Below are 22,986 nucleotides of genomic sequence, written 5' to 3'. Positions count from 1 at the left end.
ATGCAAAGCTGCCTATGAATGGCTGAGCTCTGCTTAACCCAACTCGGTTTTGCCCTGGGTGTGATGCAGGAAGTCCATCTCACAGCTTAAACCTGCCACTGCGTACTGTATGCAGCTTAAAGTGGTTGTAAACCCTTTTGTCTTACTTTTATCTATAGGCAAGCCTAGAATAAGGCTTATCTATAGGTAGTGTAAATATCTCCTAAATGTGTGCCGTTTAGTAGATATTTCACTTGTGTGCCGATGACGACATCATCGGCGCATGCGCTGTGTAGAAACAGACCACCATGTCGTTTCTTCCCCCAGTGTGTTCCATGACTGACGGCGTATGCGCGGAAGTGACGTCATGAGGCTTTGGCCAGTCACAGAGGCGAAGTCCGCGACTCGAGAAGGAAGAGGGGTGAAGATGGACGTGGCCTGCACAGGGGACAGCGTGGGCTTCATTTGCAGGTAAGAGTCAAATAATGGGCTAGCATGCAATGCATACTAGCCTGTTATGCTTTTAATTTGCAGGCCTTGCGGTGAGCAAAAGAGGAAGTAAAACCCATTGGGGTTTACTTCCTCTTTCAGCTACACACAGTTTTGTACACCGCTTAGAGACAATGCAGCAGTTAGTGAAGGAAATAGTTTGTTTGGACCAGCTTTGGTCTGAATCAGATTCAAACTCTTCTCAATACATTTTTTTTTTCCTAAAAAAAAAAGTCATAAGGACTTATAAAAATATATGGCTAACATTTTAGAGGAGCATTTCTATAAGGACTAACTAGCCCACAAAAAACTTAAAAAAAAAAAAAAAAAAAAAAGAGCTGCAATACTTACCCTAAATACAGAGCTGTACCATTGCAGCACTTTTCCACAACTGGATGTTGTCGGTCTGACAGCCAGCATCATTTACCCTATCTCCTCTGAGTCCAGGCTGTCATGTACATCCCCCTAGCCTGTGACTGGACAGTGAAGGAGATAAGCAGTGATAAGCTCATTCTCTGTCACTTTGCACTCTCCTTCTATCAGCATGCTCTTAGTCAGCTCATGAAATTCCTAGTGCTGCTTCTTTCAACAAGCTGGACAGTCTGTGTCAGTGAAAGCAAATGTTCTGGAAGTTGCAAGTGTGTGAATCCTTTAATCATTGTGAACCCTTAAACTAATTTCAAACCAAGTATGATATCCGAGGTGGGTGCAAGTTGTTCATGGCCAGCCTTAGTCTGATCAATGTGCAGCCACACAGGCCAAGGCTAAAGTCCAGTGAAGACCAATAAACATGCATAGAAACAGCATGCACAAATTATAGAGGATTTCATGCTGAAGCAGAGTTCATAGAGGAGCGTAAAAAAGCTGATTAAGAAGTCTATCTGAGAAGCGTTTTAAACAGAATAGATGAAGTTTGTTTATTTTCTGTCAAAAGAAGCCAGCATTATGTCAAAGCAGCAGCAGACTATGAACAGCAGAAAAAGCTGGAAGATTCAATTTACAGGTTCTGCAAGTGTGAGGCGCCAAGGTTAAGATAGAAAATTGCATAAAAGTGGCATGCAATTACTTCAGGCCAACTTAATTGGATTTAAAAACGGCAGGCAAATGGTTGTTAAAAAATGAAAACAGAGTTAAAGGGGTAATTTATTTATTTTTTTTAAGGCAAAGTTCATCTTAAAAAAAAAAAAAAATAAAATAAAATGCACATTTTTGCAAGTAAGCAAATGTACATTGAATTTTTTTTCCTGGGAGCCTGCAGAGCATTGAACCTGTGATCAGTGAATCGTGAGTTCAATGTCAGGCTCCTGCAGACTCTCCTTACAGCTCTGTGCCTGTACCTCCATTCCGACTGACAGCTTCAGAGCTGCAGGAAGAATAGGTGAACTATAAGTTGATCAGCATGCCAAAAGCCCATAAAAAAAAAAGCCACGGTGGCAGACAGGCCTTGTAATTCGTTCACAGTGATCTGTGAATAAATGATATGGCTGTGTGCCTGGAGCTCTTCACAGCGGCACGGTTTCAAAATTCTGATAGCGAGTGTGGGGAGAGGGACCCTCGCCGGCTGTCACAGGAAGGGACGATCAGGGTGGAGAGGAGGCAAGAGCTAGAACATGTTCCACCCTAAATATGGGTGGGGCATGGAACATGTTCCAAGGGTGAACTTATCCTTTTAAAAGCTAAAACTAGTTTTAGAATAGGACCCCCCATGCTTTAGAACAGAGAAAAGGCAATTACTTATGAATTTCTGCTTTGCACTGCATAGCAATGGCCAGCAGGTTTACTGCCTGGCCATCTGTGTGCACTAATCGGGGGAAGGCAAATATCATTAACTAGCCTGATATTCATAACACCCTTTGATACGTATAGTTTTAAAAGCTTATTGTGGTGAGAGGGATGGTTGGCATAAAACTACACTCGTCTTTTAAATTCGAGGCACATGCTATTTTTAAGAGTCTAACATCATAAACATTATGGGGCTACCGTTACAATTAAACCAAGAGGCAGAAGTCTGCATGCCAGAAATAAAATATATATTTATTCTATAAATATACACATTTTAAGAAGCAGAAATCAGCAAAATATTAGATCAGGAGAGCATAAAGAAAGGTATGAAGAAACAAAGCCAAGCTGTACGATCCGAGCAACAATCTTACCTTGGCTGTTTTTTTCTCGTGTGGACATTTTTGCTGGTTTTGAGACAGAAGTAAAACAACTTATAACGCCAGAATAACAAAGTTTTCCATCTGCTTAGCATGTAATCTTGCTGCTAAATTTTAAATTTATTGTGAAATGAACACTTAATCAAAGCACACACTATGAGTAAAAATTGTGTATTAACAAAAGTTTTTAAAAGAAAAAAAAAAAAATCCAAAATTAAAGTTTTTGTTTTAGTCATATGAAAAGAAGAGCGATAATAGTAAGCACAAGAAAAAAGTAAGCACAATGAGATAAGAAAGGCTGCACGGTCTTGAGTTTTTACCTGGGCTGACGACAATATCTTTATGCCTGAAAACAAAAATAATTCATCATTACTTTACATTAGCAAATTCAGACTTGTTGGCCGCTACTTGATTGGCATGGGCTGGCTACAGCTTGTGACTGAGTGCCTTAGTGATCACAGGGGCTTGTGTGGGCAAAACCTGAAAACGGTTTAGAGACTGCCAAGATTTGACATTACGGCCAGAAAAGTACATTACATTCTGGTGGTTCAGTTTACACAGCTCTCCACATCAGACAATCACTGAGGTCTCAGAAAAGGAAGGCTTCAATCTAGGTTATGCGAGCGACACAGACAATAGTGTGTGCGCTAATGTGGCATCAAGAAACATTCTCTACGTTTTAGGATTTTACAAGTTTAGAGTTCACTGCAGCAAAACATGTATTAATTTGCTGTGGGGAAAGATGATAATAAAATATTTTTATTCAATAGGAAAGAAAATGGTTCCATTAAAAAACCTGAACTAACAACAAAATTCAATGGACAACAGCACTGAAATGACCAGGGATGAGTTTATTAGTTTTTGTAGTCTGGTGGGATTTATGCACCTACAGACATGAGATTAAAATGGAGAAGTATAGCTAAAGCTCTTTTGGCCCTACTACTCCTAAGGACCCCGTTTTCTGCCATCAGCAGGCTAAAGCCCTGTCCAGGCTCAGGAAAGATCATGAGAATCCCCACCCAGATTGCCCCACCATGCCACAGAGCCTGAGCTGCTCCTGCCTCCTCCACAGCCCAGCACTTCAGTGAGCGCTGGAGGGGCTGAGCAGAAAGCCGGTGGACTGACAGTCACCAGCTCTCTGCTCAGAGCAGAAGGGGGAGAACTGCGCAATCAGCGGTGCTTGAAAGCTCGGTTCCCGTGATAGAGCTGGCAGAGGACTGCTGTAGCCGGGATCAGTGTTGCAGCCATTTAGGCGAGCATGAGTTTTTTGGGGTTTTGCTATTCCCCATAGCAACATCCAGCTTTTAGTTCTCAATGAACTACCAGGGTGCCGTTGAGTGCTGTAGGTAGTTCATCGATACTTCCTATACATAAAAAAGAAAAAATACCACGCTATGAGCACAAAATAAACTAAAATAAAAGTTCAGCTGCATCAAAAAACCACAAATATCAGTGTAGTAAACAGAAACAAGAAAAAAAATATTAAGTGCGCTTGCAATACAATAGTTATCAAATAATATTGAATCATATGTGAAAAAATATTTTTATCTCAAAGTGGTGGTGAGAGTTCTTGGAAAATTGAAACATAAGTAAAAGTCCATTCATAAAAGTTCAGTGAAGGAAAAAATATGTGAATCCAATAGTCGAGAAGCCCACATCCAATATTCAACCACTTCAAACCACATGAGAGGCAAGGGGAAGAGCGAGGTGTGAGGGGAACTTCCAAACTCCAGGTGCATCCAGATGACAGTAAGATTGAACGCTTACCAGAGTTGATGAAACTCCTCTGTGGCAAGGTCAGACACACAGACGTCTTTGAAGACGTCATTTATGACGAAACATGTAGGGCGTGGCTACGCACTATACACCATCACGTCGAAAGCCCCATGTTTGTACACGGGTGTTCGCTACCGTTTTATTTTGCCGGCTTTCTAACATGTTTTATGGTGGAGGAGTGTTCCCTGCATGTCTGAGCAATAAAAAGACCCTTTTTTATCCTAGTGAGTTTTCAGAGTGACCTGCCTGCCCTGGGAATACTACATACATCCGAGGATCCTGACGTGGGAGTCCGCATATCCCTGCAGAGGGTTGTATCTGCCTGTGTGTCTGACCTCGCCACAGAGGAGGTCCATCAACTCTAGTAAGAGTTCAATCTTACTGTCATCTGGATGCACCTGGAGTTTGGAAGTTCCCCTCACACCTCGCTCTTCCCCTTCCCTCTCATGTGGTTTGAAGTGGTTGAATATTGGATGTGGGATTCCCGACTTTTGGATTCACATATTTTTTTCCTTCACTGAACTTTTATGAATGGACTTTTATTTATGTTTCAATTTTCCAAGAACTCTCACCACCACTTTGAGATAAAAATATTTTTTCACATATGATTCAATATTATTTGATAACTATTGTATTGCAAGCGCACTTAATATTTTTTCTTGTCATTGATACTTCCTGTCATTGTGTAACTACCTGCTTGTATGAGCAGACAGCTTATACTGAGCCTGCATTGCACCTACGATCTGCTAATCACAGGTGCAATGCTTTGCAGGCTCTTAGTAAGAAAAAAAAAAATGAAAAACTAAAAATGCAAATTTTTTTACCTACAAAAAGACTTGCATTTTTTTTTCTTTTTTTTACAAAAGGTGAACTCATTTAAACACAAAACTTAGCCAAGCCCCATCTAAGGCCCATGGGCACCTCTACACCTAATCAAATTTTAGTGATTGGGCAACAGATTTCAGTAGCACTTACAAACTATAATATAAAGACTTAGCAATATATAAATATAAAGACTTAGCAGCAGCAGCTTCTGCCAACACCATTGCTGGACTGGAAACACCCACCAGCCATTATTTGTGGATTTGTGGGCTGACTATGGGATGCATGGTGGTGGAAGAACATTTACATATAGATATCAATGCTGACTGGGGTTTGATATTACAAAGCTTTATGGTTTCATTAAAACTGGGTCAACTGAGATTGAGTTTATACCAGCCTAGAAAAAACAAAACAAAAAAAAAACAGGCCTTCTGAGAAATGCCAAGCAGACATGTCATATGTTAACCATTAACTTTTTATACTTACTTATCTGAAGCTTTGGAAGCCTTTGAGGTCAGTTTTGATGTTGAAGCTGCCCTCATTAGCCTGTTTCGACTGTCTTCAGAGGATTCCCATGCGTTGTGTGATTTTTCAATAGTGGAGGTTCTCTTTATACTGGCGGAGGTTTAGAAAATACAGTTACTTTAAATGTCACAATAAAGAAACATCAAGCAAACAACGACAGATACTGCACAGAGTCTACTCAGCCATATGACAAAAAGGTAAAGAAAAACCCAAGCAGCACACAAAAAAAAAAAAAAAAAACACGACAGCCATTTTGAAGAGGACTGGCATCCATAACCAGAACTGTCACTGTCCTGGTTTTTAAATATAAGTACAAAGAGGGGGTTAAAAACAATATTCTGTGAACCTAACATTTAAGTGAGAAAGCACAATTAGTTAGTAAAGCAGGCAGGCACCACCATAAGACTATGAAGGGCGACGACAACACACATTGATATGGCAATATTTGCAAGTTACAATATATTCATATGGAAGAAGGTAGACACAAACGGAAAGAGGAAACACCACAGAGATGCTAATGACCACAGAATCATGCCTGTCTGCAGGTCCTCAATTCATTATTTAAGCTGAATCTGTCAGTTATTTAAACAGCTGAAGTGAGAACATTGCAAAGTGTTTAGCAGTAAAGTTTATGCTTTGGTGAGAATTTCGGAGTAGATTAGTATAACAGGGAAATCACAAGAGCAGGGGTAATTGTTGACACCCAAGCAAAGCTTAGAAAACAGCAAATTTAAAATAAGTGAGGATACAAGGGCATTTAGACACCCCTATGCCTGGCAAGAGTTGTAATGATTCAAAACCTGTTTAAAAAATGGAAACAAAAAATAAATAATAATAAAAAAAAAAAAATATATATGATCATGCCTATTGTCCCACAACTTCACAAAAGACTGATAGTGATGAACAGTCTAGGTAGAAGAACATGGAGTCCTTTACTGAACAAACTCTTTTTGGATGAACCAAGTTAGTATCCCTGCAGTTTTATCAATTCCATGGAAGAGTTGTTGCATGCAAGAGGCAAAATTCAAACTATCCTTGGAAATTGTAAGAGACCTCTAATATCTGAAGAAGCCCAAGTAAATGGTAAGGAGTAAATATATGATCAATGAACTGGCCCCTGAAAGATGTTCTTCAGCAACAAAATATGTTGGGTGGAGTGTGAGCGACTGACACTTTCACACTTGCTGGCGGATAGTGCTTGGCTGATGCATGCTGTGTGACAGTATTTCACTATGGGGTTTATTTACTTAAACTGGGGCGTGCAAAATCTGGTGCAATCCTGCATAGAAACCAATCAGCTTCCAGGTTTTAATGCAAAAGCTTGAACAAGCGGAAGCTTATTGGGTACCATGCACAGCTGCACCAGATTCTCCAATTTTAGTAAACCTACCTCTATGAGTCTGTCCTTTTCCTCTCCATTTATGATGTTTTAAGGAGTTGTGATGCCTACCTGAGGGGGTTCATCTAATAGTGACCAGTTATTTGGTAGTGTGCCGCTCAGGCTCAATGGATGGGGGTAAACAGACTAGTTCATCCACAACACCTGCCAAAGAGTGCAGGCAGGGGATGGAGCCCATGCTGGCTCCTACATTGGACTCAAGAGGAAGAGGGGTAACCCCTGAATGCTGGTCATCTAGGTATTCCACAAGGTGAATAGAGTGGCAACCTCAGCCTGGACTCTGACCAGGCCACGCTTCCTATGGGGGCACTCGTGCATGCTTGATCTAGAGCTGGGCTGCTTGCGTATATTCAAACACACAGCCTGGCTCAGCCTCCCACCCCCGTTCTCTGCTGGCAGGCTTTTATTTATAGCAGCTGGAGCCAATGTCTACTACTGCTTTCAGTCAAACCTCTGAGACAAGGGAGATTGGAGAAGGGAGAAGAGCTGCTGCAGATGTGCACAGTACTGTATCCAGATAGGGTTTAGGTGAGTATTTAGGAGCAGCTGGGGGCTGTGCTACCATTAAAATTTGTTTGTTTTTTTTTACCTTAAAAGCGTAAGTCCACCTTAAAACTAAAATCCCTGCATCTATAGACGTCCACTAACCTATCTAGCCCAGTAAAGAATTCAGTATACATACCTTTTTTGAAGCCGATCTGGTCTCCAGCGGCGGAAGCTCTGCAGAGGACACCACCAACCACGGCTGTGAAATGAATGGGGAGTGACATCACCCATAGACTTACTATGGGGCTTCCACTGTAGGCTTTGTCCTTTGCACCCTCCTCCACAGCGAAGCCGCAGCTGACAGCTCAGCCTGGGTTTGGGTCCAATTGGCTTAAAAAAAAGGTATGTATATCGATTTCTTATTTACAGGGCTAGATAGGTTAGTGTTAGATCGTGGATGTCTGTAGGCACAGGAAGTTAAAAAAAAAAAAAAAAACTTTTACCATTACAACCACTTTAAAATGTGCACTCTTAAATACACTATAGCTATCCTTTCGTAAAAAGACCAAGTATTCTAAAGCATGCCATTTGGTACAATAACTTTTCATTATTATATCCGGAAACATTTTATTGGTATATATCAACAGTAGCTTAATGTTCTGTAAAATGCCATTAAACCTGATTAAAATCAGTGTAGCAAACTGGTCCCATTCCCGCTGATGTTTGTGAGGATAAATCTCCCTTTGTATGGCTGTTGCAAATCTGTTAATAGCTCAGTTTTTCAACCATAAAACAATCTAAAGTTCCAGATTCCTCCTCTCAAGCGGAACATGACACTCTGCCAGCATTTTATTATGCCCTTTGTGTGTAACAGAAACATTTATGGCTTCAGCCTGACAAGCTTGAACAGGGCATTCTTAGCTGAGGAACACATGGTTGTAAGTGCACTTGAGTTATAGTAAAGATTCTCAGCATACTTAGAGGCTCTTAATAGGACTGAGCCCGAGGACACGCTACAAGGGATTGTTCAACACTGAGGACACGCTAGAGGACATGGTCACAGACTGCTGAAGATCATTGCCGTTACAGCCCGTTTACAAATCAACACTCCCACACTTGAGATCTACCTCTCCAATACTCTTAAAACTTACTGTCTCCAAATCTAATATTACTCACCACAAAATCTATTATAACCGATCATAGCAATAAATATATAATATATAAATATACAGTAAAGAAAGGGGGTGGACAGTGCAGAAAATGTGAACTAAATTAAATGCATCTAACAGATGCCAGTCTGATCAATATTTTTATCTCTGGCATGAGCGGTGTCTCTATAAAAATATAGGTACTGTGTTGTGGTGGAGTAGCTCTGGCAGTGTAGGTCAGGTACCAATAAAGTCTAACCATCTAGGGCAGGAAAACACTGACTAGATGCCTTCAAGGCTAAGAGCCAGCTGCATTGGTCTAGTTTGGAAGCAATGTTTACTAAACAGGGTCTTAAAGTGGAATTTCAGTTAAAAATGAAAACCTCCCCTTGGTTAGTATGTCTATTAACTATAAGTGTTCTATTGTGCATTATTATAATTGCTGATTGTCGGATTAAAAAACAATAGTCCAATCATGACCAGAGGTCTCCAAACTGTGGCCTGCGGGCTGGATGTGTCCCTTTGCTTGGATTTATCCAGCCCTTGAAGTACTATTCCTCCCACTAATACCAACGATGGGGCACTATTCTTCCCAGCGACACTCACAATGGAGCACTATTCCTCCCACTGACACTCACAATGGAGCACTATTCCTCCCACTGACACTTACAATGGAGCACTATTCCTCCCACTGACACGCACAATGGAGCACTTATTCCTCCCACTGACACGCACAATGGAGCACTATTCCTCCCACTGACACGCACAATGGAGCACTTATTCCTCCAATATATATATTAATGTGACACTATAGGCCAACAATCCTTATGTATATAGATAAACGTAAAACTAGAAAGAAGTCGGACTATATAGGCCAAACAAGGAGTCTTGTATAAAATCAATTTTTATTATAAACATTTAAAAACAAGGAATTTCATAAAAGCAAATATGGTGTTAATCGGATCAACTGTAATGGTCTTGCTTGATAATTGTAATGATAGTAAGGAGGTCCTCATGTGTCAACATGTTTCACCAAAATTAAGCTTCATCAGGAAGCATGAGCACACTACAGTAATCCTCTCAAGAGAAATGGTGCTTAAATGTTATCTATACATATGATAATACAATCTATCACTTTGTTTGCCATGTGGAATATGCCTCAGCAACCTAGCAGCAAAATGCACATGATCCCTGGACGGGCAACGGAGCAACAGAGGGAGGTCCAGCAGGACACCGCAGCAATAAGTCTATATCAAATAGATTACAAGTGGCCATAAAGTCTAATGTTGCACAGATCTACAGATTACTGTAGTGTGTTCATGCGTTCTAATGAAACTTAATCTTGGCGAAACGCATTGACATGAGGGCCTCCTTACCATCATTGGAATCATCAAGCAAGACTATTACAATCATTTTATGTACAGTTGATTCTATAGGCACCACACGATATTTGCTTTTATGACAGTTCCTTGTTTTTAAACATTATGTATAATAAAAATTGATGATTTTATATGAGACTACTTCTTTGGCCTATATAGTCCAACTTCTTTCTAGTTTTTGATTTATCTAGGCTCTATTCCTCCCACTGACACCAAAGATGGGGCTCCTTTCCGCCCAATGACACCAAAGATGGGGCTCCTTTCCGCCCAATGACACCAAAGATGGGGCTCCTTTCCGCCCAATGACACCAAAGACGGGGCTCTATTCCGCCCATGTCTGGGGAATTGTGTACTCTCTCACCAGTGCTGGGACATGTTCTACTTCCACTGGTCAGTCTGGCCCTCCACAAGTCTGAAGCACAGTGGACTGGCCCTTTATTTGGAAAGTTTGAAGGCCCCTGATCTAGACAGTCAGCATTCCTCCTGAACTCTATCGACAAAAGTGTGCCAGTTCAGCCAAATGTGGCTGCTCACAGGCATTACCTGGAACCTTTGCCCGTGTAAGCATCATGGTACAGCTCAGACCAGCCTCGCCCCCACCTGTCCCCTTCCCTGTCCCACCCAGACCCGCACCATCTGTGATGCCCTATGTTTTCACATGAAAGAGGATTCACAAGCTTCCTTATTCCCGAGTGCTCAAAAATAAATGTGCTTCACTAACTCCTATCCTCCCAGCCTCTGGATTTCTAGAGTGACTGGAGAGCTGCAAGTGTGCCTCTAAGGGTCCTTTCACATAGGGCAGACTCTGACCAGATCCCCTGCTGAGCAAGTGGATCGCAGCCAAAGATCCCCAATGAGCAAGCAGATGACAGGTTCCTGTCCGCTCCGCTTATGCAGCTCTTTGCTCAATGGGCAGTCGGATGTAGACAGACCGCCTGTCCATTTACACCCGACTACCATCCGATCCGCTAGACGGAAAGGGAACAGGTCCGCCATGAAGAATTGACAGGTGGACCCGATCGGAACGCGTGTGTGAAAGGGGCCAAAATAACACGTTTTACACATATCGACATACTAATATGGTGTAACTGATTGCATGGAGTTAATAGCAAGCCTTTCCTTCCATCTTAAGTAAAAGAACAGTTTACACTTGTGGAGATCTGCTCAGGTAATTTAGCTGCAATGTTGAGACACAGAGTACCTTTTATGTAGAAAACATTCACTGTTAGTCACACATTTGAGGACAGTCTTTGGGGAAAAAAAAAAGTGCAGTATATTGTGGTTACAAGATGAATCCACCTTTATTCATTTACAAAGTGCTTATACCTTCCATAACACTAAACTTTGTGCAAATGTCCTTGTCCCCCTAAGCCAATTTCCTGGTCTCAGTTATATACACACACGGACCAGTTTAAGTGGATGGCAACCAATCAAAATCTTTTTCGAGAGCTGAGAGGACCCCGTAAACATCAATCTCTTTACCACTGCACATAAACAAGTGTGTGTGTTTACAAGTAGCTTAAATGAAAGTGGGGCAAGGGGTGTCAAAACATTTGGCACAAAAAACTGCCCCTTTTTCCAACGTTAAAATTTTGAGCTGTACAAGCAATGCGTATTCCCATCTCTCCTCCAATATTTTTGCAAAAGCTGGAAAGCAAAGCAATTTAAGTCCTGTAGAGAAGCAAAAATTGCAAATTTTTTGTCTGCTGTTGCAATAGCGATCTCAGCCAGGCACTGGAAAGACACTGTATAGGCAATGCGGAGACACATTTTCTCTTGAACAGACAGCAGCAGCTCTCAGATAAAGTGCTACTTGACACTGTGCCCCTCCCCAGTCTGGCACTGCGGATGACAACACAGACTAATCATTACAACTCTTGCCACTTGTACCCTCCTCAGTGTGATATAAACCTTTTGGTTGAAGCAGCGTTTCTGCTTTCCTGATTTTGCCTGTGTGTTTGGCTGGTCTGTGGGGAAGGTTGGGGAGAAGGAGATGCCTGATTTAATGGGCTCTGATCATTTGTATTTGATTCCTCTTTGACGCCTTGGGGTCTCTCTTTCTTTTTCTCTGTGCTACTGTAAAAATAAATGAAAACAACATAAACATAATTGACAATGAAATATAAGGAGACATAAAAAAAAAAAAAAAATGAGGAAAAAACAAAAATGGTAATGGAGTAACAGAATGTCACAAAACCACAAATAAATCATCTGCGACACTGGAGGGATTCTGTACATAAAAGTAAAGGAGCAATTAGGCGTATTACATGTTGCATGCATTTGGCATTTTTTTTTCTGGCGGAACGTTTGGAGGTAAAAAAAAAAAAAAAATTAAAAATTAAAGAAAAAAGTCAAACACCCTTAACCGCTTCAATACTGGACACTTTTACCCCCTTCCTGCCCAAGCCAATTTTCAGCGCTGTCGCACTTTGGGTACAGTGTTGCATGACCGCACATTTGTCATTGAAACTACAATTTTTATTATTTTTTTCACACAAATAGAGCTTTCTTTTGGTGGTATTCATTCACCACTTGTTTTTTTTTATTTATTAAATTAAATTAAAATTAGTTTGTCAGAAAATTTTGAAAAAAAAATTCACTGCACACTCCTTCACTGATGTGTGCTGATGTGTGATGAGGCGGCACTGAAGGGCATTGATGAGGAAGCACTAATATGCAGCACTCATGGGCACAGATAGGTGGCCTTGATGTGCAGCACTGATCTGAAAGGTGGCATGTATATAAAAAATACAAAATGGCCTCACTAATGGGCACTGTTGGGGCTGCACTGATGATCAAGGCCCTGATTATCTGTACAGGTCTCCCCTGTGAGGAAATGCCGCTGATCAGCTCTCCTCTCACTATGTCAGTGTGAGACAAGGAGAGGCAATAACTGGCATTTCCTTGTTTACATGTGATCAGCTGTGAATGGACACAGCTGATCACATGGGTAAAAAGCCACGTCATTGGCTCCTTACTGAGATGGGGGTTGAGCCGTGACAGTGACACAGTGTGCCTGCGATCACCGCGGGTGTGCAAGCGTGGAGAGACTGGGGCAACGTCATCCCAGAACAGAGCACCCCGCCCACCGTCATTTGTCTATATGGCGGGCGGTAGTTAAAAGTGGAGTTTTGGCACCCAGTGTGCATGAGGCCCAAGAAACAATTTAATGAAAAATAAAACACAAATCCATTAAGTGGATGTGTATGAATTTTTGGAGAAAAAAAAAAAAAAAAAAGAAGGTTTCCGTATGGCGTCACTAATTTTTATTATTATTATACAGGACAAGATATAAAGGGGGACAAAACAATTACAATATAGTTCAATGCAGGAGGAATCGGAGGAGGACAAGTGGGACTTAAACTTCCCCCAAATGACTTCCATCTAGCTTTGATAAAAAATCTCCCCAGGATCCTATACCTAAGTAACAGCAGAGCGCTGCTTCCTGGCCACAGTAGATACTGTGGTGTCCGTTTATGAAGCAGTGAAATCTATTCACTGCTTCGTTCTCCGGCATTCACAGTGAAGATTTTTCTCCTCTGTGTGCCAGTTTATGAAGCGGTGTAGATCGCTTCACCTTTGGAGGAGTGAAGCGATCTACAAATGCTTCAAACAGTGGAGAACGGCCCCTGATACTGGAATCTCGTGAGACTTTACGAGATTATAGTACCAGATGTCAGTTTATCAAGCAGTGATAAATTATCACCGCTCAACGGCGTGGATTAATGTTAATAAAATAACAGTCCCCCTACATTATACACATATGTATACACACACACACACACACACATTATATATACATGTATATACACACACATGATATATATATACATATACACATTATATGTATATATGTATATATATGTATACACATAAATATGACAGGGGGACATGCTTACAGTGTTGGGGGGTCTGAACGAGGCATAAGGAAGTTAAAAAACTTCCTCCTTCCCCCTCAGATCCCCCCAGATTTCCTCTTCACTCCCCGATTCACCACCTCTGAGCTGGTGAACCTGGGAGTGTGAATTCTGACTCAGATCGCCAGTGAAGCGGTGAGATCACCGCTTCATAAACTGGCCATTACTGTGTCATTCATGAGAATTCTCCGTGTGTAGAGATAATCGGCGGGAGAACAAGTTCAAACATGTTCTCCCCCGATTATCACTGTTTCATAAACTGTTTATGGACTGTGATCAGCGGCGATCCTCGGGATCACCGCTGATCACTGCTTCATAAACGGACACCTTTATGATGATCAAATTCCTCTCACAATCCCCAGCACACGGTTGACAGGACACTGCAATACAATAGAAAATAATGGAAATCCCCATCTGCACCTGGATGTGTATGTTAGAAGATTGTCATTAGACTCTATGGGAATGCATAGGTCTTCTGTATATACATCCCTGTACAGGCAGACCTATTTCAATTTGGGATGCAGTGGCTGCATGGACACAGCCTCTGCTCCAAGTTTAACAGCCGTGCAGGTGCTCAACCCCGAATGCAAATGGTCTGTGTTCTGGGCCATTCACCCGCACAGCTGTAAATCTGTGAGCAGAGGCTATGTCCATGCAGTTGTTGCATCTTAAAGTGGATGTAAACCCGAATTTTTTTTTTTTTTTATATCATACTGTAGAGTATAAGATTTCCTATCATTTGAGCCCAGTCTTGCCACACAGAGTTAATCCATCTCTGAGCAATCCTCTTATTTTTCAGTGAGAAAAATCTTGACAACGAGAAAAACTTTGTCAAATCCTCCCCCTTGCTGTGAGTGACAGCCTAAGACATGCATTATTTTTTAATTCCCTCCCCCACTCCTTTCTTCAGCAGCTCTGCAAGGATTGGCTGTTCCACACCTCACCATGATTTGGCATGCTGAAGTCATGTGGTTACTTTCCTGTCTTTTCACTGGATGTTAGAGATCATAGCAGAAGTTCAGTGTAAGAAATACACAGGAGAAAATGCATATTGACAAGGGGAGTGTAGAGGTGGGCGGGGAGTCTGCTGACATCACGACTCCACCCACCGAGCTCCAGACAACAGACCCACCCACAGAATCTGCAGTTTTTCGGGGCTCATAACAGACAGAGGGGAGACATTTGACAGGTAAAGATACATGCAGGATGCATGTATATCCTTATAGATAACCCCTATGGCAGTAGTTAAGAAAGGATGACATTGGGTTTACATCCACTTTGACATAAATGAGACTGACTGCTCAGGAAAGCATGAACACCTGTGCATCCCCGTGCAGATAAGGAAAGCCTTCTATTGGTGTATGCTGCAGTATGCCCCATCCTAAATGTAATAAATGTTTGTTAAATATTAAACAAAAAAAAAAAAAAAAACACACCATACAAGAAATTTTTAAACTGAAGCGGAAGTGTTCACATTTTCATTCAGTGCCTGTGAGAGCAATGCCCGAAAACGCATACATTAAGGCAGCACATAAGGTAGATGTGAATGGATCCTCAAGATTTCATAAACTAAATAGAAAAAATTCAAGCCTGGTTCAGAATAAAAAAAAAAAAAAAAAAAAAATCCACAATGCTTCGTTTGAAATATTACAAACAAATTGGTGAAATCCTTTAAATATGATCTACTTTTTTTTCAACATGTAATTTGAATAATGAATTCTGCATTTGTCATAATGCTGTAAACTGATAATAAATGTACATTTTTCATAAATATTAAATGGAGTGCTACTTTGTACTTGCGAACATCAAAACCTAGCTTTGATGGAATTTCTTATAGGATAAAATAGTGAGGCAACTCCAATTTAATCATTTTTCATGCAGCTCTTTGAAGCTCAGATGTGTAAAAAGGACATGTCAAAAAGGGAGGAAAAAAAAAAATATATATATACATCACAAAGTATATACATCAACCAAGATCCCATATTATATAATATATGCCACATAATATAAAGATAAAATATTTTTAGGTTTATATATATTGGTTTGAAAATATATGTTATATATAAAACCGACTTTTTTTTTTTTTTCCTCTTTGCTCCTCAACTAACAGTCCTGAAGCAACACATTGTGGGATATAAAGAAAACAAGGCCAAGTTCATTTTTTTTCTAAATTCCACACAAAATGCAAATCGTGGTAAAAATCCCATCAAAATCGTACTACATGCTTTTTCTGCAGCTTCTCCATTGAAGACTATTGAACCAAAAATACACCGTTGTGCATTTAAAAGAGTCCCTGACCCTTTTCCAAAAATGCAGTGGCTGAAAAAAACGCATAGATGATAATGTGTCCCATAGCAAACTTTTTAAATTAACTGCAGTGCGTTTCTACAAAAAGCACCAAAAATCACATAGGTGTGAACCAGGCCTTACTCTATCCAAAATGGGAAAAAAAAAAAAAAAAAAAAAAAAAAAAGGTTTTGCCTATAGTTTTACATTTGAAATGTCATGAAGTTTTCCATTAAAAGTACATAATATAACTAGATACCAACATTTAGACCCCTTTCGCACTGGGGTGGTTTTCAGGCGCTTTAACGCTAGAAATAGCCTCTGCAAAGCGCCTGAAAACTGCCTCCCATTCATTCCAGTGTATCTTTTCACACTGGAGCGGTGCCTTTGTGGGACATTCCAAAAAGTCCTGCAAGCAGCACCTTTGGGGCGGGTTGGGAGCGCTGCATTTATCTCTACCAAAACGCCCTGCCTATTGCAATGAAAGCTGCGCAAAAGCCCCACAAAAAACGAGCAGCGCTCTAGTGCTATACGCTGGGGCGTCCTCATGTGAAAGTAGCCTTATAGATAAAGTTGATCCAGGGAATATCCACTTGCTCCAGCAGGGGAAAAATTCCTTCCTGTTCCCCCCGAGAGGCAAATTGGATTATGCTTTGCTGGAGTTTTTTGCCTTCCTCTGGATGACATAGGATAGGGTATAGGATTGTGTATATGGGATTTTATGCCCCCCCCCCCCCCGGGACATACCACAGCCTGAGTTGTACAAGTAGGATGTGAAATGTCAGCCGGGGTTTGAAGTGATAATGCACAGTATATTTTAGATTGAATAGTATCCTTGGCCCCCTAAATGTACGCTTACCAACCATAAGGTATACGATTTTCCTGATTAACCAGAAAGCACTTTTCTACGCACCTTTTTTACTAGTATTATCTGACTTTGGTGTGACGGCTCATCCTCAAAAGCTAAATCCCAGCCACTGCCCCACTATGAGATAACCTATAGGGGCAATCCCAGTATAAATTGGGATTGTAGGTGGTGCTTACTTCTAAGAGTTGAAGTTAGCTCCTAAACTCATAAGAAATGAAGCTTTTAGAAGCAGATAACAACCAGGATCAGAGGGGCCAACATAGGAGGGTTGTGCTGGTTAATACATACAATTACAGGACTTTTAGTTTTAAAAGCCACATTAGGAAATCCATGTGGCACAATGCATGAAAAACACAAAATTGCCCTTTGTAACTTACCAAGACTTTACAGTAAAGTAAGAAAGGGAGATTATGAAAAACAGACAGGCTACATTTAAGTCTGTCTGTGCCCTAAGAAAGTTTTTAGGAAAGCTGGCACACGTTTGGCGTAATCTTCCAATGAGGACACTAGTTCTGGTAGCAACCAGGAATTCCCTCAATTTGGAGAAATTTTCTCACACTTCCTATTTTGGCTACAAGACAGGAAGTAAAGGGAAATCTCCCCAATGGGGGGGGGACTGACAGGGGTTATAACCCTCCCGTACACTATGCAAAATTAAAAAAAGTTCTGCCTTTAGTTCCACCTTAAACCATTGTTGGGGCCACTGTGATTTCCAGGACTTTAAATTTTATTCCCCGCACCTGAATCGCATTGCATGGGTGTTGACACCCATGCAATGCAATCCTGGCAATTGCACGGCGTTTTGTGATCTTTTTCAGGGTTACGTTAATCTAACATTGACACCCGCAGCAGATCGCATAAACGGCATGCGATTGCCAAGCAGTGCGATGCTGGGAAACGCAGCAAATCTTGTACGTTTCCCGCATTGGATCAGTGTGAACTAGGGCTCAATGGGCTTTGAGCATTGGTACAAGCACCTGTATCAAATGCACCAGACTCCAAATGTTATATTTCTGTATTTGCAGCATGTTTAAGAGACGAAACATGGGGAAATCAGCATGTATTAACAGTTAGGCCTCATGCACACTGGACTTTTTACAGTGGCTTTTTTTGGCTTCAGGTATTTTTTTTTTTTCTGCAGTCAGTAAACTGTCCATGCACGCATAGGCTTTTATCAATGTTTTTTGGCTGGAAAAAACCCCAGAACTAGTGGGTTTAAAAAAAGAGAGTTACTCCAACTCTGAAAAACAATAAACGCTGAAAACACAGCTATTCAGCGCTTATTAAAGTTTGAGCCAAAAGCCTTTGCAGGGTTTTTTTTTTTTTTTTTTAAACAAAACTATACTTCCACAAACTAAAAAACACCAACAAAGCTGCTGCAAAACTCATTCTACAGTTACAGCGAATGCTACTGGCGTTTTTATAACGTTCAGTGTGCATTAGGTCTTAAGATGAATAAATATATTATTTTGCCCAGACACACATTTTAACAATAACATTTTAAAATTTTCAGTTTTGTGGCTTCACAGTAAACCACTCCATTAAAACCTTCAGCATCTCAGGGCTTTCATATTTCATAGAGATGGTAAATACCTTTTAGCAGCTGATGCCAATGTATCTTTTCTAGCAATAGATCCAGTATGGGTTGGTTTTCTAGTTCCAGCTCCTCCATTGGTAATACAAGACATCGAAAGGGCTTCACGTAGTGCTGGAGGACCTGGGCAAAAAAATAAAACAAACACAATTAAGTATGTGCCATAAAACCTGGATCTTGGAAAAATAGATCAATTTTCAAAAGCAGAGTTCAGAAATGAAAGCCGACACATTTTCTCATTGCTGGTTTCCATTAACAGGTCATGGAGCTGGAGGTCTTTCTTCAACCTCCCTAAGGCCCCTTTCACACTGGGGCGGTAGGGGGCATCGGCGGTAAAACAGCGCTATTTTTAGCGCTGTTTTACCGTGGTATTCGGCCGCTAGCGGTGCGGTTTTAACCCCCCGCTGGCAGCCGAAAAAGGGTTAAAACCACTCGTATAGCGCGGCTATAGCCGCGGTATTGCCGCGGTATAGCCGCGGTGTCCCATTGATTTCAATGGGCAGGAGCAGTTTAGGAGCGGTGAATACACCGCTCCAAAGATGCGGCTGACAGGAGATTTTTTCTCCTTCTGCCAGCGCACCGCTTCAGTGTGAAAGCCCTCGGGCTTTCACACTGAACAAACAGCGGAGGCTGTTTTGGGGTGGTTTGCAGGTGGTATTTTTAGCGCAATAACGCCTGCAAACCGCCCCAGTGTTTTTCAGAATGATTCCGAATGCTGCATGACGCAAACCTTTCAACTTGGTTTGCGAAAGGTTCCCAAAAATTAACAGACTCCTGAAGTAGGCTGAACAAGGGTTCCAGGAGGTGGAAGTTTGAGTTCCTCAGCTGCTCACCTTAACTACTTCAGCCCCGGAAGGTTTTACCCCCTTCATGACCAGGCCATTTTTTGCAATACGGCACTGAGTTATTTTAACTGACAATTCTGCGGTTGTGCGACGCTGTACCCAAATACAATTTATGTCCTTTTTTTCCCCACAAATAGAGCTTTCTTTGGTGTTATTTGATCACCTCTGCGGTTTTATTTTTTTCGCTATAAACAAAAAAAGACAAATTTGAAAAAAGAAAAAAAACATAATTGTTTTTTTTAAAAATATTGGATATGTTTTATAGCAAAGTAAAAAAAATCTAAAATTTCTTCATCAATTTAGGCCAATATGTATGTATTCTGCTACAAAATTTTGGTAAAAAAAATCCCAATAAGCGTATATTGATTAGTTTGTGTGAAAGATATCACGTCTACAAACTATGGGATATTTTTATGGCATAGTAATGGTGGCGATCATCCATTTTTAGCGGGACTGTGACATTGCGGCAGCCAAATCTGACACCTGACATTTTTGACACTTTTTTGGGAACTAGTAACATTATTACAGTGATCAGTGCTAAAAATCTACACTGTTACTGTACTGACACTGGCAGGGAAAGGGTTAACACCAGGGGCGATCAAAGGGTTAAATGCGTCTCTAGGGGGTGCTTTCTAACTGTGTGGCAGATGGACTGACTGGGAGAACACAGAGATCCGTGTTCCTGGTTAGCATGGCACAAGATCACTGTGTTCTCCCCTGTAAGAACAGCGATCTGTCTTGTCCACATAGGTGGATCGTCGCCCTGCCTCTCTAGGTGAACCATCAGCAGGTCCCGGAGGACATAGTGTCCACCGGACCCACTGATTGGCTCCCCCTCTGCGCCCCCAGTGTCTATTGCATGGAATGACGTACATGCAAGTCGTTTTGCGCAATAGAGCCGCCCTGCCGCAGTATATCTGTGTGGGTGGTCTTTAAAGTAGTTAAACAATAACGGTGGAGGCTCAAACTGGAAGGGCGAACAAACCTTCCCCTCGAAAGGGGGAAGCTTTCTTTAACGCTTTTACCTGCTGTTATGCTTGCTTTTATAACAAGCCAGGACTTATAGCTTTCTTCCATAACAAAATTATAGTAAGGCTTTTCTTTTTTTCTTAGTCTAATAGGAGTATGTTAGGGCTCGTGCACACAGGCGTATGAACAAATATGCTGCCAGAAAAAGTGCCTCCAATGCCATGTTTTTAGGCACGCATGTGTGCATTGTGTTTAGACGTGTATGAGCATAAAAGTCAATCTACTGGCTAGAATATAAATTTATTCCAGACACTAAAATAAACTGACGTGCATAAGCAGGAGTTTAGAAGCCTTTATGTGTGTACAGGCATAAAATATGCTGGAAAACTTCTCTCTGGTTTGGGGAATAAAGCGGCTCTAAAATACACATGTAAAGGACACACTGAACACAAGATTACCTAGAGGTGCTTTCAATAGCATTTAAAAAAAAAAAATGGCAGACACGTCAATCAGTGGCATTTTTTTATGCCCGTATGCATAAGCTCTTAATCTAAATCAAGTTAGAAATTAGTAAACAGTGTTTCTGCAGCACCAGAGTAGAACAAGCCTCAAAATTTGTATTGGCTAAGCATCACATACAACTCCATGAGGACTTTGTATTCATCGATTACTTCACAGCTATTCTCCAATGCACTGAAATGGTAGGCAATGGCACAATTCAATCAGATTTAAAGAAAACTTCAGAAATTGTGGATTGGAGTCTGATGGCCTGAGACCGGCCCTGCCTTCTTCCATGATATGTACTCTCCCAACAATTCCCTACTCTATGGGTCCATTCACATCAGGTATGGTGGGATTGCGTTTGGAAGCTATTCCAGCACAGTCCCACTGCAAGACCAGGCAGCACGCACACAATATATCTATCTATCTATCTATCTATTTATCTAGATAGATAGAGATATAGATAGAGATATAGATAGAGATATAGATAGAGATATAGATAGAGATATAGATAGAGATATAGATATAGATATAGATAGAGATATAGATAGAGATATAGATAGAGATATAGATAGAGATATAGATAGAGATATAGATAGAGATATAGATAGAGATATAGATAGAGATATAGATAGAGATATAGATAGAGATATAGATAGAGATAGAGATATAGATAGAGATATAGATAGAGATATAGATATAGATAGAGATATATATATACTGTATCTAAGATAAAACAGAAGTGAGCTGAAATCTCTCCATAGTACAGGAAATCCTCTTTAAATTGTCACCCACACAAGTATCCGCATTGAGAGTTGTTTTTTTTTTCCCTCTATTCCAGTGGCAATGTAAAAATTTAGGATTCTCCCTCATTTTCAAACCTCCAAAATAAGGCCACCAGGACAAATAGAGTAAATCTACCAATAAAAAAAATTAAAAAGCCACTCTAGATCAGTGGTTCTTATGGACCATAAACACAACTTTACATGCAATATGTGTACTTTATTTTATTGAAATTTGATTTCCTCATATGACAAACACAAAGTTTTCATAAAGTAAACAATCCTAACATAGAATGGGCTCTTTTTTCATGAAAAAAGTCATGGACACCAACACACAAAATGAAAAGATGTATTGTGTTTTTTAGTTTTTTGTTTTTTTAAAGAACCATACCTAGGTGGATGCAGCATCGGTCTGATGCTGCATCTGTCCCCCAGTGCCTCTAACACAGAGCCGAGCGATCGAACACCACCAATCGCTCGGTTCTCACAGCTCGCTGCTCTGCCACCTCTCGCTCACTGGAGCTCTGGGCTGTGGAGGGGGTGGGTGCGGCCGGCTCAGGTTCTCAGAGGCTTGCCGAGAGGCTGAGCTGGGTGCTGATCCAGGCATGTGGACGGATCCAGACTTCATTGTCGTGATCTTGCCCGAGTCTGGACTGGCTATGTGACATTAGCCGACAGCAGGCTTCAGCCCACTGTCTGCTGAAAATGGGTCACAGGAGTGCAGAAAGGACTGCACTCCTGTGATCCACAGAAGTAGTACAGCAAACTAGCTTTGGCTGTACTACTTTAAATACAATCATCTTGTGCAAATTAAACAAAACCATTTAAGTTCTGCTCAAATCTACTACTACTAGAAAATGAGAATCAGCACTTGCTATTAAGGAGTGCCAAAAGATGGCAGTTGTGCAGAGAACAATTATACAAATTGAAATGATAAAATGGGCCAACGATTCAAGAGACGCTTAGAGGTTGGCGCTATAAGCAGCGGCTGGGTGCATTTTCTTTCACTTCTATCAACAGAAAGCCATTAACTGGAACAAGGGGGAGATCTGTATAGAAAAT

The 22,986-nt window shown here is 41.0% G+C and overlaps 1 protein-coding gene across 6 annotated transcripts in view; it reads right to left on the bottom strand.

Annotated features, from left to right (window-relative positions):
* The window catches only part of EML4 (EMAP like 4), a 264,083-nt gene that overhangs the window by 61,204 nt on the left and 179,893 nt on the right, over positions 1 to 22,986 (bottom strand). For 3 of the 6 annotated variants that reach the window (XM_073628444.1, XM_073628447.1, XM_073628445.1), the window contains exons 3-7: positions 18,827 to 18,950; positions 12,074 to 12,238; positions 5,712 to 5,840; positions 2,948 to 2,973; positions 2,622 to 2,654 (exon numbers count right to left, since the gene is read on the bottom strand). In XM_073628444.1, the coding sequence (XP_073484545.1) occupies positions 2,622 to 2,654; positions 2,948 to 2,973; positions 5,712 to 5,840; positions 12,074 to 12,238; positions 18,827 to 18,950 (477 nt within the window). The remainder of the gene's footprint in view (positions 1 to 2,621; positions 2,655 to 2,947; positions 2,974 to 5,711; positions 5,841 to 12,073; positions 12,239 to 18,826; positions 18,951 to 22,986) is intronic. The other 3 variants (XM_073628446.1, XM_073628448.1, XM_073628449.1) reach the window with 3 other exon arrangements.

Source organism: Aquarana catesbeiana, linkage group LG04 (assembly GCF_042186555.1).
Source record: "Aquarana catesbeiana isolate 2022-GZ linkage group LG04, ASM4218655v1, whole genome shotgun sequence".
Classification (NCBI taxonomy): domain Eukaryota; kingdom Metazoa; phylum Chordata; class Amphibia; order Anura; family Ranidae; genus Aquarana; species Aquarana catesbeiana.
Note: the sequence above shows the minus strand (reverse complement) of the source record. Positions and strands in the feature narration are given on the sequence as shown.